The sequence below is a fragment of the Protopterus annectens genome, chromosome 17.part0 (assembly GCF_019279795.1).
Source record: "Protopterus annectens isolate FY-2018-M chromosome 17.part0, PAN1.0, whole genome shotgun sequence".
Classification (NCBI taxonomy): domain Eukaryota; kingdom Metazoa; phylum Chordata; order Ceratodontiformes; family Protopteridae; genus Protopterus; species Protopterus annectens.
This window is the reverse complement of record NC_056751.1, coordinates 149,011,913-149,026,716: the sequence shown is the minus strand read 5'-3', so window position 1 is coordinate 149,026,716 and position 14,804 is coordinate 149,011,913. Positions and strand designations below refer to the sequence as shown.

The window sequence follows — 14,804 nt, the reverse complement described above, 5'->3', positions numbered from 1 at the left end:
GTAGTTCTGAAAAACAAATGCCTATCCTCTCCTTCCTACTTCAACACAATCCACTAACCTCACTCTACTGTGTTATCCTTGTCTGCTCTCTTCCTTTTTCCTACATTCCTATCATCCTCCTTTCCATACTTAACAAAACCCATAAACTGGTTCTATAAAAAGACACCTGCAGGGTAAGTCCTGGTGGCAAAGTTGCCTTAAGTTGCCAACCAGCAGTGCAGAGTCCAAATATGGACATGACCTCTCTGTTTAATCTTGCGATATTAGAGCAGAGCAGCACTGGTCATTGAAGTATGAAAACATACAAAGATACTTGAAAACTTACAAATGAATTTAGGTAGCAGTTACACAAGTTCAAAAAATACACTGCTTTTTACACACCTCTTAGCTTACTTTACACAGTTCTATCTCTACACAATATATGTGGTTATTTCTTTGCTTGATTCACATATGTGAAAACCGGTTTACTATCAAATGGACGATCGGACTTTGTTATATTTACGTTAGGCCGAAATGCCCCATTTGATAGTATCGAAAGAATGACATATAAATGTAGAAATGCACAACAGCAAATGCACTACAGCATTCGCTGTTGTGACTTTCTACATTTTAATGCAGATCGTACCATAGTGGGGATCAGGGAATGTACCCTTTCCTTCACTGTAGTGCGATCTTGGCATTTGTATATATAAGTATCAGGGGTATGGGGGGGTGCAGGGAGGCTTATCCCCCTGCAAAAACTTTCTTCACTTTGTGTTGCTCAGTCCTAGCAGTTGCGGAAGTGTGGTGAATGTTCAAATTGTGTCGAATTCGAACATTCCCAATTTCCACGTTTGACTTTTTTGTCGGTTGCTATTTTTGTTTTCATTTCTATGGTTCATAGAAATGATATCTCACACAAAGTGCGATCGCTGAAATGATAGTATTGCTTGCTCACACTTATTGCATTTGCATATAGGAGAAAGTCCACCATCTGTAGTCTGTCCTCTCCCTGGAGAATGCAGATGTTTGTTCAGTTAATGAAAAATGGTTTAAAGCTGTGGAGAGCACCCCAGTAGTGCAGGTCTTCAATGCCTTCCATACATTTAAACCACTTACTGCACAGGAAGTGACAAAAGATGGAAGTGTGTCAGTTTACATCTGAGCTGGTTCATCTATACACTATGCTTCTCCATGTCCAAATTACTACAGGCAAAGTCCAGTATCATATCCCTTCAAGCTATAGATCCCCCTCCCTCGCCTAGGAAATGCATAACACATACCTAGAAGTAATGCGGACTCTCCCCGTTTAACCCATCATCATATTCATGAGCAAATTTAACTACCTCACTATTGAATGGGAATTGTATATCACCCCCAATATGCATGCCAATAGATTCCTGGACTTTGCAAACACAAATACCCTGTTAGTCCATACTTCCACTGGTGTCACAAATATACTCAGCCTGGCCCTCACAAACATGTGAAAGTGTTTTTCCATCCCTAGTGTATTGTCCTAGCTGGTGAAGTTGGACCATATGGCTGTCTCCTTTGAAATAAAAATAAAACCCAGAACCCCAGGTAACCCTGAAACTTTTAGGAGTTATTCTAAGGCAAACATCCTACTATTAAGTAACACCTTAGCAACATTCCAAGCCCTGCCAAACCATGAAAACACCACTGCCTATATGGAACAGTTTGTGAAAACTCTGTATAATCTTATTAACAGCTGCACAGAGACAGCTGTATCCTCCCATAACAAGATAACAAGTGCAGAACTAACTCAAAAAACAAGCCTGCCTGGTGGAATCCAAACTTGAGTAGGCCATATAATAAAAATAAGAGAATTTTGGCAAAAGTCATGAGGTACAATGACTGGCAAGATAAAAAAAAAAACTCATCAATCTAAACAAGCAACTTAGGGGGCTTATCCAGTCTACCAAAGCCAAATATGAGGTAAAAATAGCCTCCCAGGTCATGGACAATCACAACGTTTACTTCAACTATATCCACTACCTCAAAAGGAATACACAACAATGTGCTGGATTAATTGTAAATGGAACCATCTGTACTAAGTCAGAAGATGCAGCAAATCTACTGGTCTACAAATTTAGCTTTAATTTTACTCTTGTCTCTCTTCCAGACACCGCTCAGGAAATACCAACAACCGGAACTCCCCCTACTATCACTAAAGAAGAGGTCCTCAAGACAATCTCCTAGGCTAAGAACAGTGCATCATTGGGTCCTGATAATATCCTAGGGTGCTTCCTTAATCGTATAAAACATGAACTATTTGGCCCACTAGAATCACTATTTAACCACAGCCTGCAAACAGGCTTTGCGCTGAATTAATTTATGCAACTGTTATCCTAATACACTAAGGTGAGCCATCCATGTACCCAGGGAACTATAGACTCATAAGTCTGACTAGTGTAATACGTAAAGCTATGGAAAGAATAATCATGAATATGTTAAATAATGACATAGAAAACCAACAGATAGTAGATCCAACTCAATTTTGTTTTGTTAAGGACAGGTTGTGCCTGCTCAATTTGGTGCACTTCTTTGAGAAGGTCAGCAAAGCAATAGATGAGGTAAGGATGGTTCACACTGCTTGTCTTGACCTGACTAAAGCTTTGGACATAATACCACACTTGGGTATTGTAAACAAGTTCACTGAATTACATATAAACCCCTGTGTCACCCACTGAATAGCCAACTGGCTCACAGATAGGACTCAAGAAGTTAGTGTAAGGGAATCCCCATTCTTAAAATGGTCAGTCATTGGCAGAGTGCCTTAGAGCTCAGTGCTGGGGGTACTCCTGTTTGCCATATACTTCTGTAAAATCAAGGCTAACATCAAAGGCCGCTAGCTGACCAAGATTTCAGGTGATTGCAAATTAGGTACAGTTATTGAATCCTCCAAGAAGGCCTGAGCCAGACTAATAAATGTTGCTAGAGTCACAGTCTTAATCTGAATGCCAAGAGGTGCATAATAGTATCGTATAGTAAGATAGCCATCCCTGTAAATTACTACATTGATAACAACACCACTAAAGTAGACCCAGTAGTCAGAGATTTGGGTATGCAGGTACACAGTGACTTGGCCTTTGACCATCCTGTGTCTGCAGTAGTAAGGAATCACTCTGTATTGCAAGGGTATGGCATCCAGATCCAAAGATGTCCTCATAAGACCAATCATTGCATAAAATGTCCCTTCAACATGTGCCTGACCAGGCATATGCAACAAGTGGAGTGTTCACAGAGGTTCCTCACAAAAAGAAATTGTTTAGAAAATGAGCCCTACATGTCTTCTCTATATACTTGGTCTCCTACAAGCTGCAGAGAGGCGACCTGAGCCTGTCTTAGAAAGCATCCTCTGGTCCAGCCTTACTGCACATCATCAAAAAAATAAATAAATAACAGAAACCCACCAATCTAGGGACCTAAACCTCACCTGCAACATAAATATGACATTCTGGAGGGACAGGTATGTGTCTCAGAGTTTATCCCTTCTCTGGTACAGCCTTTCCATCCATGTGAAACAAGGTTCTTCACTGAACTTATTCAAACAAAACTTGGATCAGTGGGTGGGGAATTACTAATTTACCCCTGGTCTGACACTTATGTTTCTATTAGAGATAGGAAGCTTGTAAATGCCTGTCCACTCATGCCTATGTTTATATAGCCCTACAAAACTAAGGGACCAATAACTTTCCGATATTTCTGGGAAGTTTGGGTAAGCTTAAAAAGGCCCTTTAGATTGTTAGCCTAGTATTATCCCATGATCCTGTGATGACTAACTGCTTGTAATAGCTGCATGAACTCTTTCAGAGCTGACTACTTAATGATAACCTCTGAATGCAGGTGATGCTGCAGAAAAATTAAAGCGTCCTATTTCTCCTTCCTGTTGTGAAAGATCTTTGAATATGGTTTAAAGGCCATTCTTATAAAATAAATATCAGGTATAAAAACTGTTTTCTTTATCTACACAACAGATGATGCATAGTTATGACATATTCACACCTTTATGCTTACGTTCACCTTTACACCTATCATTGTAAACTCTTTCTCTTCCTTCAGGGAATCAAGGATGCATTGCTTATCAGCATAATTAAGCACTATCATAATGGTTGACCTGGGAAGTAGTCTGCGACTTGGCAAAAGCCGAGTACTGCAATGGCCTACCATATAGTGATGGATGTCAACAGGTGAACCAGTTTGGTGAAATGTTCTAGGAAAGAAATAAGGGTTTTTCTTTCCTAACCTAGAGACAGGCTAACAAGATGGAGATCATAGTCTACTGTCTGCTATTAAGCATTATAAGTAGTCACTGTTATGATGGTTTTTGAGGGGGGCGCCTCTTGCAACTGTGAAGAAGGCACTTTCAAATCAGACTTCAGGGGTTCAGGTTTGTCTATAGTAATTTCTTGCTTATTTATCAAAGTACAACTTTTTAGCTCCATAGTGGCTGCCAAAACTTACATAATTATAGCTGTTAAATTGTATAACTTAATTTCAGCAAGTGTAAGTGTAAATGTAGATGTGCGAGAGAGGGAAAAAAAACATATTTTAGAAAGTATCTTACAATTATTTTGCTTTTGTGCATGATGCATGCTTAATATGCAACTAACTATTGTAAATGATTAAATACAGCATTAGTAACTAAAGTGGCCATGATCAGGATGGTTGGGTACTGTGAGTATTCCTTGTGCTTGTATCCTCAATTGATAAGTGCAGCAACAAAGTGTCACACAAACGGCTGGCTGTTTTGTTTCATAAACACAGAATTCACACACTGGTCTGTATTAATTTTTAAAGTTTTGCAGTAGTTACTTTAAAAAACAAATGCATTCACCATATTAAGCAAAACAAAGTTCCAATTCCAAATAACAGAATGCAGTGCTCTATACAGCACAGGGCTTCCTTCTTGCCAATCACTTCATCAAAATAAGTAGTGTCTGGTGGAAGTACCATGCCCTGCATTTAGCATGCTGCCAAAATTGCTGCTTTTCCTTTATCAAATAAAAAAAATATGTCACTAATTCTGTTTCTTCAAACTCTACTACAAGAATATTTGTTCTGCTGGTACTTCCTGTATTTTATTGGTTTTGGGGGATAAAATATTTTTGCACTTGATTTTTAACTTATTATATTTACTTTTTGTAAGGATATAGCGGTGAGGCAGTTAAGAAAAGTGGCCAAAATATTTTCTCAAAATTGAAACATGCATCTGTGTTTGTTTTGGAACATAGTGTTTGCCAATTAAATCCTGAAAAACAGAAGAAAAATTACAGTTTTACAGTTTGATGAATATGTTTTCAATAAACTTTTTGGTGAATAGTCTTGCTTCATTTTCATCTTCGTTTAATAATATGTAAATCAGTGTTTGTAGAAATCTTGTGGAGACATGCGTGAATGGGCATACCTTCGTTGAAGGTTGTGCGTCAGAGCTGGCAACTCGGCACGTAAAAATCTACTGCCAATCATTAGCGGACCGGAGTTCCGCTGTGGCGACCCCTAACTGGGAAAAGCCGAAAGACACAACAACTTAATTCATAATGAATGCAATGTTTTGAAATATGTAAATGTATATGTATATGTACATACATTCTCTGTTTTGCCAATATCATTGTCGATCTGTTTTAGTACATCCCAAAAGTTGCTGCAGCTTTTGATGAAAACTCATACCTCTGTGCAGCAGTTGACATAGTAATTTTGCCTTGAGTGCAACTGCCTTGAAACATTTTGCAAAAATTTATTTCTAAGACTAACACAAAAGTAAGAAGTTTATTTGGATAGCTACATGAACAAAAAATACATTGTTAAGAAAAAATGAAAGATGCATATTATTCAGGCATTTCTGAAATAATTGTTTATGGTTAATCAGTCAATAAGTCAATTTATTAATATGCCTAAATTCAGAACAACAGAATAAAAACAAGCATTTATATTTAAAATTTATTTGCAAACTCGTTTTGTGAATAAGGATGGCCCCTTGAAAGTTTTAAGAGAGATGAAAACTCCTGTTTTTGCAAAACGAATCCACAATGACTGCTTACTTAAATTAATGTGTAGACTACTGAATTTTTATGCTGAATGCATCAGTAGGAATTTCTTGCTTCCTAGAAAACTAGTAGAGCACCTTACATTGAAAATGAACACATATGCTGAAATAGTAGGGAAACCACAATGTAATTAAAACGATTTTCTTCTAAAGAACTTGTTTTGTTTACCAAACGTTTTGCAGGCATATGTAAATCAGTGCCTAGTACCTATTATGACATGATTTTGTGGGTGCTGTTTTAGAGGAAAACTGAGTGAACAGTGAAACTAAAAAAAAAAAAATTTTGAAGAATCACTTGCAATTTGACATGAGGTGTATAAATAGAAACTAAATGAGTTTTAAAACAGATATGCTTTCTGTGTTGTAAGCTAACCAGCATGTTTTGCTACAAGAACAAATTCAAATTCAGCAGCAATTACACTAAAAATATTTGCCATTTCAATGGTACAGAAGAGTGCTTCTTCTTATGATACTGGTAATCCAAGTTTGATTTGCAAGTTTGGGTCCCAAATATCCAGTTGATGTGTCAGGGCAGAATCAAGTGGGTCTTGTTTAAAACTCTCCTTCTCTGAGGCGAGGATGTGGATTTTCTTGTAGCCTGACTAATAGATCCAGGCAAAAGCCACAGTCATCAGTTTAGGCAGACTATTGATGGGAGGAAGGTACACATGTCTTATGTATACATTGACTTAATGTCATGTTGCATGCAGGGGCATGGGTAAAGTGGAGGGCAGTGGGTAAAGTAAAACCCCCCTAACTTCAGGATGCACCTAAATCCCCTCCATCTTGGTTTAAAGCATTGGGGAGGGGCAATATCACATGACTGATTATACAGAGTAAGTTGATAAAGAATTATATGAATTACATTAATATTTATTTATTTTGCCAGAAAACAAAATTACCTTTGTGGATATGCCTTTTGAAAAAAAAAAGGCTGAAGCTACTCAGATGTATCTAAATAGTCTAAGTTGGAATCATCCCATACCCTGTAACTCTGTTCCATAACTGAAAATATTCAGCTTATTTTTCCAACTAGAATTTGAATTTTTAGATTGAATCTGAAGTCAGAACAAAAATATATATTAAGTACTAATGAGTTCTAATTTTTGTTGCAGATCAAAAGGACTTATTATAAATGTTTCTTCAAGTGTTGGAACATTTCCTTGTCCTCTATACTCCATGTATAGTGCTTCAAAAGTAAGTAGTTATTTATATCAGCAAAAGCTTTTAATTTTCTGTTCTTTGTCAAACTAGGTTAAAAGTTTAGGAATGTGTTTAAACATACCTTAGGATTTAAAAAGTGCTAATACAAGTGGAAAGCCTTAACACAAGCAACCAACTACTCGTGGACACCCTTTTTTTGACTCACAGACAGCCCCGTCACAGTGATTTTACACAATCAATAGAACCACCATAGTATGCCATTCTGACAGCCATTTTACTGTCTGGGGAGTGTTTAATTATAATTAACCATGTGCTGTCCCCCAGAAATGCCTGCAGGAAGAGATTTACTCAGCCTTACAATTCAGAGACTTGCAACTGCATAAATTATCATGACCAGCCATGAAAACAATATTTTTCAAACTGCTGTGTTCCCGTATTATTTTCAATAGGAGAAATCATGTTGAAGGTAAGGCTAGAGACTCATGCCACTTGACTTGTCCCCTTCCTTGTCTGGCACTTCCAGTGCTGGGGCTATTAATTAAACCCAGCTGCCTGTGTCGCAGTCAGGCCACTACCCATCTGTGCCATGAAGCCAGGCTATAGTTTAATGCTGTTTTACCACTGAAGGACTGACACTTGGGAAATGAAAGGTATTACTGAAGTCTGCTTAGTGAATAGTCTCACATTCATTCATATTCTCTGATTATTCACTTTGGTATGGAAATGAGAGAGCATGAGCCTGTGCTAACATGGATGTAAGCCAGGATTTTATCCATCTATATTTCTAACCTATGGGATAAACTACTAATAGGCTATTGTTGGGAAATGACAAAATTATGATCTGCCACAAAAGCCCATCCAGCTCTCAGTTATGTGCAAATTAAGAGTTTTTGAAAGTTTGTTTTTCATATTTAGTTGAAGTTTGAATGCAGCTTTATTCCAGACTTTACCTGTATACATAGAGAAGCTCAACTCACATAGTTAATTTTAATACGTATCAAAAATAACCAGCATATGTACGTTCTTAGTGATCTGAGAATACAGGCTGGGTTATAAATGTTGACTATGTCTCAAAGGACAACTTGTAGGAAAACCTTAAATTGTCCAATCTGCATCACTGTATGCTACAAGCTGAAGTTTCCCTTCACTTGTACACAACTCTCTGTCCAATGTACTTTATCTTAACACATGTTTGGCTAGCATTAAATGAGATTCACTCGGTTGTGACAAATATTGTGAAATTTATTTACAATCCAGCTAAGATCAGGTGTCGTGCTTGTCATAAGAAATATCAAACTACCCACAAGCTCACAATATTTTCTTGGATCTGTAGATTCACTGTCACATTCAAAGTTTGTTTTTTGTTCGGAAGGGGTACTTCTTACTTTACAATTAGACATACCAAATTTCTCAAGAATTTTCGTGATGTACCTCTTTTGGTTCAACTTTACTTCGCCACTGTTCTGGGTAAAGTCAATGCCTAGAAAATGTCGTAGCTTTCCCAGATCTTTCATTTTAAATTTAGCCTTGAGCATTTCCTTTACATCATTTAGTGATTCGTTGTCACTAGCTGCTATAATGAGATCGTCAACCCATATAATTAGGACTGTTTTCTCATTTTCAGCTTGTCTAGTGTATACACAGTGGTCTGCAGGGTTTTGGATAAAACTATTTTCACAAAGATAATTGTGCAACATTTTGTTCCAGTTATGCCCTGATTGTTTCAATCCGTATAATGACTTATTCAGTTTGCAAACCAATTTTTCATCGTTATTTGATTTCTTTTCGAAACCTTCAGGTTGCTCCATATATACCTCACAGTCTATAGGAGCATGTAAATAAGCTGTTTGTACATCCATCAGGTGCAATTCTAAATCATACTGAGCTGCCATCTGCATTAGACTGCGTACAGATGTCATACTCGCAGTTGGTGCAAATGTTTCATTGTAATCTATACCAGCGACTTGACTGTAGCCTTTAGCCACATATCTAGCTTTGTAAGTCTCAGTATTATCTGCATTGTCTTTTACAGTGAAAACCCACCTACCCCCCCACTGCATTTTTATCTTCCGGTAGTGTGATGAGTATAAATGTGTTGTTCTCCTCTAAAGACTTAAGTTCCTCCTTCATGGCTTTGACCCATTTTTCCAAGTTAGACGAACTCATGGCTTCCTTAAAGCTCTGCGGTGTGTTGCATATTAATCTGTAACAATAGTCAACATTAACTGTCATATAATCGTTGTTTTCAACTTTTCACTCATAGTACTTCAAGTATGCAGGTGGTTTTCTCTCTCTCTCTTAGAGTAGTGTGTATCCTGCCTTTCCTTTTCTTGCCTTATTTTTGTGTCTCTTTCATTCATTATAGACTCAGTGTGATTCACTTGTATTTCTTTTGTGATTTGACTATCAGCTTTTGATTCTGACTTAACATGCACACTTCTTCTGGTATAAAGAGCTTCATCCATCACTTCTGGGTCTGTCTGAATCTGGCATTCAGCTACATTCTTAGTAAAGAACTTGACTAACCTGTGTCTAAGGACCCTTCCTGTGTCAGGATAATAGATATGATGGGCTGTTTTTATCATATCCGACAAAGATCCCCTTATCACATCTTGGGTCTAACTTCTTTTTATCTTGTCTGTATGCATAACACACTGATCCAAATTCTCTCATCCTTGAAAGATCAGGTTTCTTCCCTGTTAGCATGAAGAATGGGGTCTGCCCCACACACCTGTTATAACATCTGTTGCGAATAAAAGCAGCAGTCATTACTGCATATTTCCACAACTCTTTAGGTAAGTTACTCTCTGTCAACATACACCTTGACATTTCGAACAGTGTTCTCCAATTTCTCTCTGCTGTCCCATTTTGATGGGGTGAATAAGGTGCGGATGTTTCATGTCTTATAACATTTTTACTCAATAGTGACTGAAAGTCTTTTGACATGAACTCAGTGCCATTATTTGATCTGATACACTTTACCTTCCCATAAGGGGCTGAATCTGCATTAAACTTTTCAGTCGCCTTGACTGTGTCACTCTTGGCTTTCAGAAAGTAGACAGATATTACACCCGAGTAATCATCAGTAAATGCTAAAGTGTACTTAAAGCCGTCTTTTGTTACTGGCTCAATTGGGCCTGCCAAATCAGTATGGACTAGTTCAAACACAACTTTTGCTCTTGCATCTGGTTCTCTGTTTCTGCTCTGTACAAATTTCCCTTGCATACAGGTTTCACAGTCTAGGTTAGGTCTCTCAACTTTACCTTTAATTTTCATTCCTTTTACCACTTTTTCTAATTTTGACACATCTTCGAAATTACAGTGACCAAGCATTTTATGCCATGCTTGAATGTCATAACAGCTCTGAGATGCATCATGATGTATCTCATCTTCATTTTCTTCATTATGTGTCTCTAAATAATAGAGTCTATCACACTCAATTATGTCAAGCCTGGTGCTGTTTTTATAGATGAGTTGGTCCTTTCCTTGTTTAAAGTTGATCGAGGCCCCCATGGACGTTGCTGCCTTAACAGAAAAAATGCTTTGTGGATACATCGCGATATACAGAACCCGAGTCTTCAATACCTTTACTTTGCGCCCCTCTGTGTTTAGCAGCCATACCTCTGCATTACCTCTCTTTTGTGCAGCCCCACAGGTTCTCGTTCCATCAGCTAATTCCACAATGTGTTCCTCTGGTTGGAAGGTTGCATCAAAGTATTTCAACTTTTTCAGGTCGTTAATTATGTATGACGCGTCAGTGTCCACCATTAATCCCTTCTGTTTTAATTCATGAATTTGATGCTCATTTATTCTGAAGACAAATGTGTGATCATCCACGTCAGTTGCTTGTTTCACATTGTCTTTCTTCTTTCGACTACAGTTACTGTCCCTGTGGCTAGAGTTTTTACACAAACTACACCACTGTCTCTGGCCTTTATATTCTCTCTGGCAATCTCGTGCCTTGTGTCCCTTTTGGCTACAGCTATAGCATATAATCTCTGCTTTTATTCTTTCCACAAGGCCATTTTCTTTCATCACATTATCATTACTTACATTGGCATTAAATTTCTCTGTATGTTCATAGCTTCTTAACCTTGTTTTGAACTCACCAAAGCTCAACTTATCATCATCTTGCATGATGTGGACTGCAACTGGTTTAAAAGTTTCAGGCAACCCTTTCAGAATCATTGCAATTAGTAATCCATCACTGAGCTTCTCCCCAGCATTTCTAAGTGCCATAATGGCCATTTCAGCCCTAATAATACAGTTTGTGACACTTTCACTGTGGCCTTCTGGAGGCTTGGTAATTCGGTGTATAGGCTAATTACCCATGGCTTCCCTTTCCTGGCATAATGGTCTCTCAGGATCTGAAGCACTTCTCTACCATCATCTGCGGCCTCTCTCATGATGAGGGACACACTTTTGTCATCTAAGAACTGTATTAGTTCTGCATATGCCTCCTCATTTTTCTCAGCATCGTCGTCGCCTTCCTCCTCGTTCTCGTCGTCTTCTGCATCTTGCTGCACATTTTGCAAAATGGCATCTTTCAGCCCTAGCAAATGCAGGTGCCCCAGAAACTTTGTCTCCCACAACTTGTAATTCTTCTTATCTCTGTCGAAACATAGTTTATGCCGTCGGCTTCCTACTTCCCTCCTGGGCCCATAACCTGTTGGCGGTATCATCTTAAGGGTAAGAAAGTCGGGTTAGACATACATTCATCATTCTCTTTCGGCTTTTCCCGTTAGGGGTCGCCACAGCGGATCATCTCTTTCCATTTCTTCCTATCCTCTGCATCTTGCTCTGTCACACCAACCGCCTGCATGTCCTCTCTCACCACGTCCATAAACCTTATCTTAGGCCTTCCTCTATTCCTCTTACCTGGCAGCTCCATCCTTAGCATCTTTTTCCCAATATACCCATCATCCCTCCTCAGCACATGTCCAAACCAACGCAATCTCGTCTCTCTTGCTTTGTTTCCAAACTGTCCAACATGAGCTGACCCTCTAATATACCGATTCCTAATCCTATCCATCCTAGTCACACCGATTGCAAATCTTAACATCTTTAACTCTGCCACATCCAGCTCTGACTCCTGCCTTTTGTCAATGCCACTGTCTCCAACCCATATAACATAGCTGGTCTCACTACACTCTTGTAGACCTTCCTTTCACTCTTACGGATACCGTCTGTCACAAATCACTCCTGACACTCTTCTCCACCCATTCCACCCTGCCTGTACTCTCTTCTTCACCTCTCTTCCACATTCACCATTACTCTGAACTGTTGATCCCAAGTACTTAAACTCGTCCACCTTTACCAACTCTACTCCCTGCATCCTCACCATTCCTCTACCCTCCCTCTCATTTACACACATATATTCTGTCTTAGCCCTGCTGACCCTCATTCCTCTGCTCTCTAGAGCATATCTCCACCTCTCCAGAGTCTCCTCAACCTGATTCCTACTCTCACTACAGATCACAATGTCATCTGCAAACATCATAGTCCACGGGCCTCCTGTCTGATCTCATCTGTCAACCTGTCCATCACCACTGCAAATAAGAAAGGACTCAGAGCTGATCCTTGATGTAATCCCACCTCCACCTTAAACGGATCTGTCACTCCCACTGCAGTCCTCACCACTGTCACACTACCCTCGTACATATCCTGTACCACTCTTACGTACTTCTCTGCCACTCCCGACTTCCTCATACAATACCACAACTCTTCTCTAGGCACCCTGTCATATGCTTTCTCCAAGTCTACAAAGACGCAATGCAACTCCTTCTGACCTTCTCTGTATTTCTCCATCAACACTCTCAGAGCAAACATTGCATCTGTAGTGCTCTTTCCTGGCATGAAACCATACTGCTGATCACTAATCATCACCTCCCTTCTTAACCTTGCTTCCACTACTCTTTCCCATAACTTCAAGCTGTGACTAATCAGTTTTATCCCTCTGTAGTTACTGCAGCTCTGCACATCACCCTTATTCTTAAAGATAGGTACCAAAACACTTTTTCTCCACTCCTCAGGCATCCTCTGACTTTCCAAAATTTCATTAAACAATCTAGTTAGAAATTCCACTGCCATTTCTCCTAAGCACCTCCATGCTTCCATTGGTATGTCATCTGGGCCAACAGCCTTTCCATTCTTCATCCTCTTCATAGCTGCCCTTACTTCCTCCTTGCTAATCTGTTTCACTTCCTGATTCACTATCCCCACATCATCCAACCTTCTCTCTCTCTCATTCTCTTCATTCATCAGCCTCTCAAAATACTCTTTCCATCTACTCAACACACTCTCCTCTCTTGTGAGTACCTTTCCCTCACTATCCTTTATCACCCTTACATGCTGCACATCTTTCCCAGCTCTGTCCCTCTGTCTAGCTAATCGGTACAGGTCCTTTTCTCCCCTTTAGTGTCCAATCTCTCGTACAACTCTCCATATGCCCTATCCTTAGCTTTTGCCACCTCTCTCTTTGCCATGCCTCATCTCCTTATACTCATGTCTACTTTCTTCATCTCTTTGACAATCCCACTTCTTCTTCGCCAGCCTCTTCCTCTGTATACTCTCCTGTACTTCCTCATTCCACCACCAGGTCTCCTTGTCCTCCTTCCTCTGTCCAGATGTCACACCAAGCACCTTTCTAGCAGTCACCCTTACTAGTTCTGCTGTAGTTACCCAGCTATTCGGTAACTCTCCACTGCCTCCCAGTGCCTGTCTTAACTCTTCCCTAAACTCCACTTCACAATCACCCTTTTTAACTTCCACCATTTAATCCTTGGCACAGCTTTCACATTCCTCCTCCTCTTCTTGATCACCAACGTCATTCTACATACCACTAATCTATGCTGCTTAACTACACTTTCACCTGCCACCACTTTACAGTCTCCAATCTCCTTAAGACTGGCCCTCCTACATAGTATATAATCAACTTGTGAGCATCTTCCTCCACTCTTGTCGTCACCCTATGCTCCACCCTCTTCTTAAAATACGTATTCACCACAGCCATGTCCATCCTTTTCGCAAAATCCACAATCATCTGACCTTCTGCATTCCTCTCCTTAACACCATACCTACCCATCACTTCCTCATTCCCTCTGTTCACTTCACCAACATGCCCATTAAAGTCCGCTCCAATCACTAGTCTCTCACCCTTGGGTAAACTCACCACAACTTCATCCAACTCACTCCAAAATTTCTCTTTCTCTTCCATCGCACACCCAACTTGAGGAGCATATGCACTAACAACATTCATCATTACACCATCAATTTCGAGCTTCATAAACATCACTCGGTCAGACACTCTCTTCACGTCTAAAACACTCTTGGCATATTGTTCCTTTAGTATAACCCCTACCCCATTTCTCCTGCCATCCACACCATGATAAAACAATTTGAACCCGTTTCCTAAACACCTGGCCTTACTTCCCTTCCATCTGGTCTCTTGCACACACAATATATCAACCTTCCTTCTCTCCATCATATCAGCTAGCTCTCTTCCTATACCAGTCATACTGCCAACATTCAAAGTTCCTACCCTCACTGCTACACTCCTAACCTTCCTCCTATCTTCCTGCCTTTGGGCACGCCT

General features: G+C 39.6%; 1 protein-coding gene across 1 annotated transcript in view; it reads left to right on the top strand.

Moving 5' to 3' along the window:
* The window catches only part of HSD17B3 (hydroxysteroid 17-beta dehydrogenase 3), a 636,754-nt gene that overhangs the window by 375,696 nt on the left and 246,254 nt on the right, over positions 1-14,804 (top strand). The window contains exon 9 of the mRNA XM_044058972.1: positions 7,162-7,243. Coding sequence (XP_043914907.1) covers positions 7,162-7,243 — 82 coding nt within the window. The remainder of the gene's footprint in view (positions 1-7,161; positions 7,244-14,804) is intronic.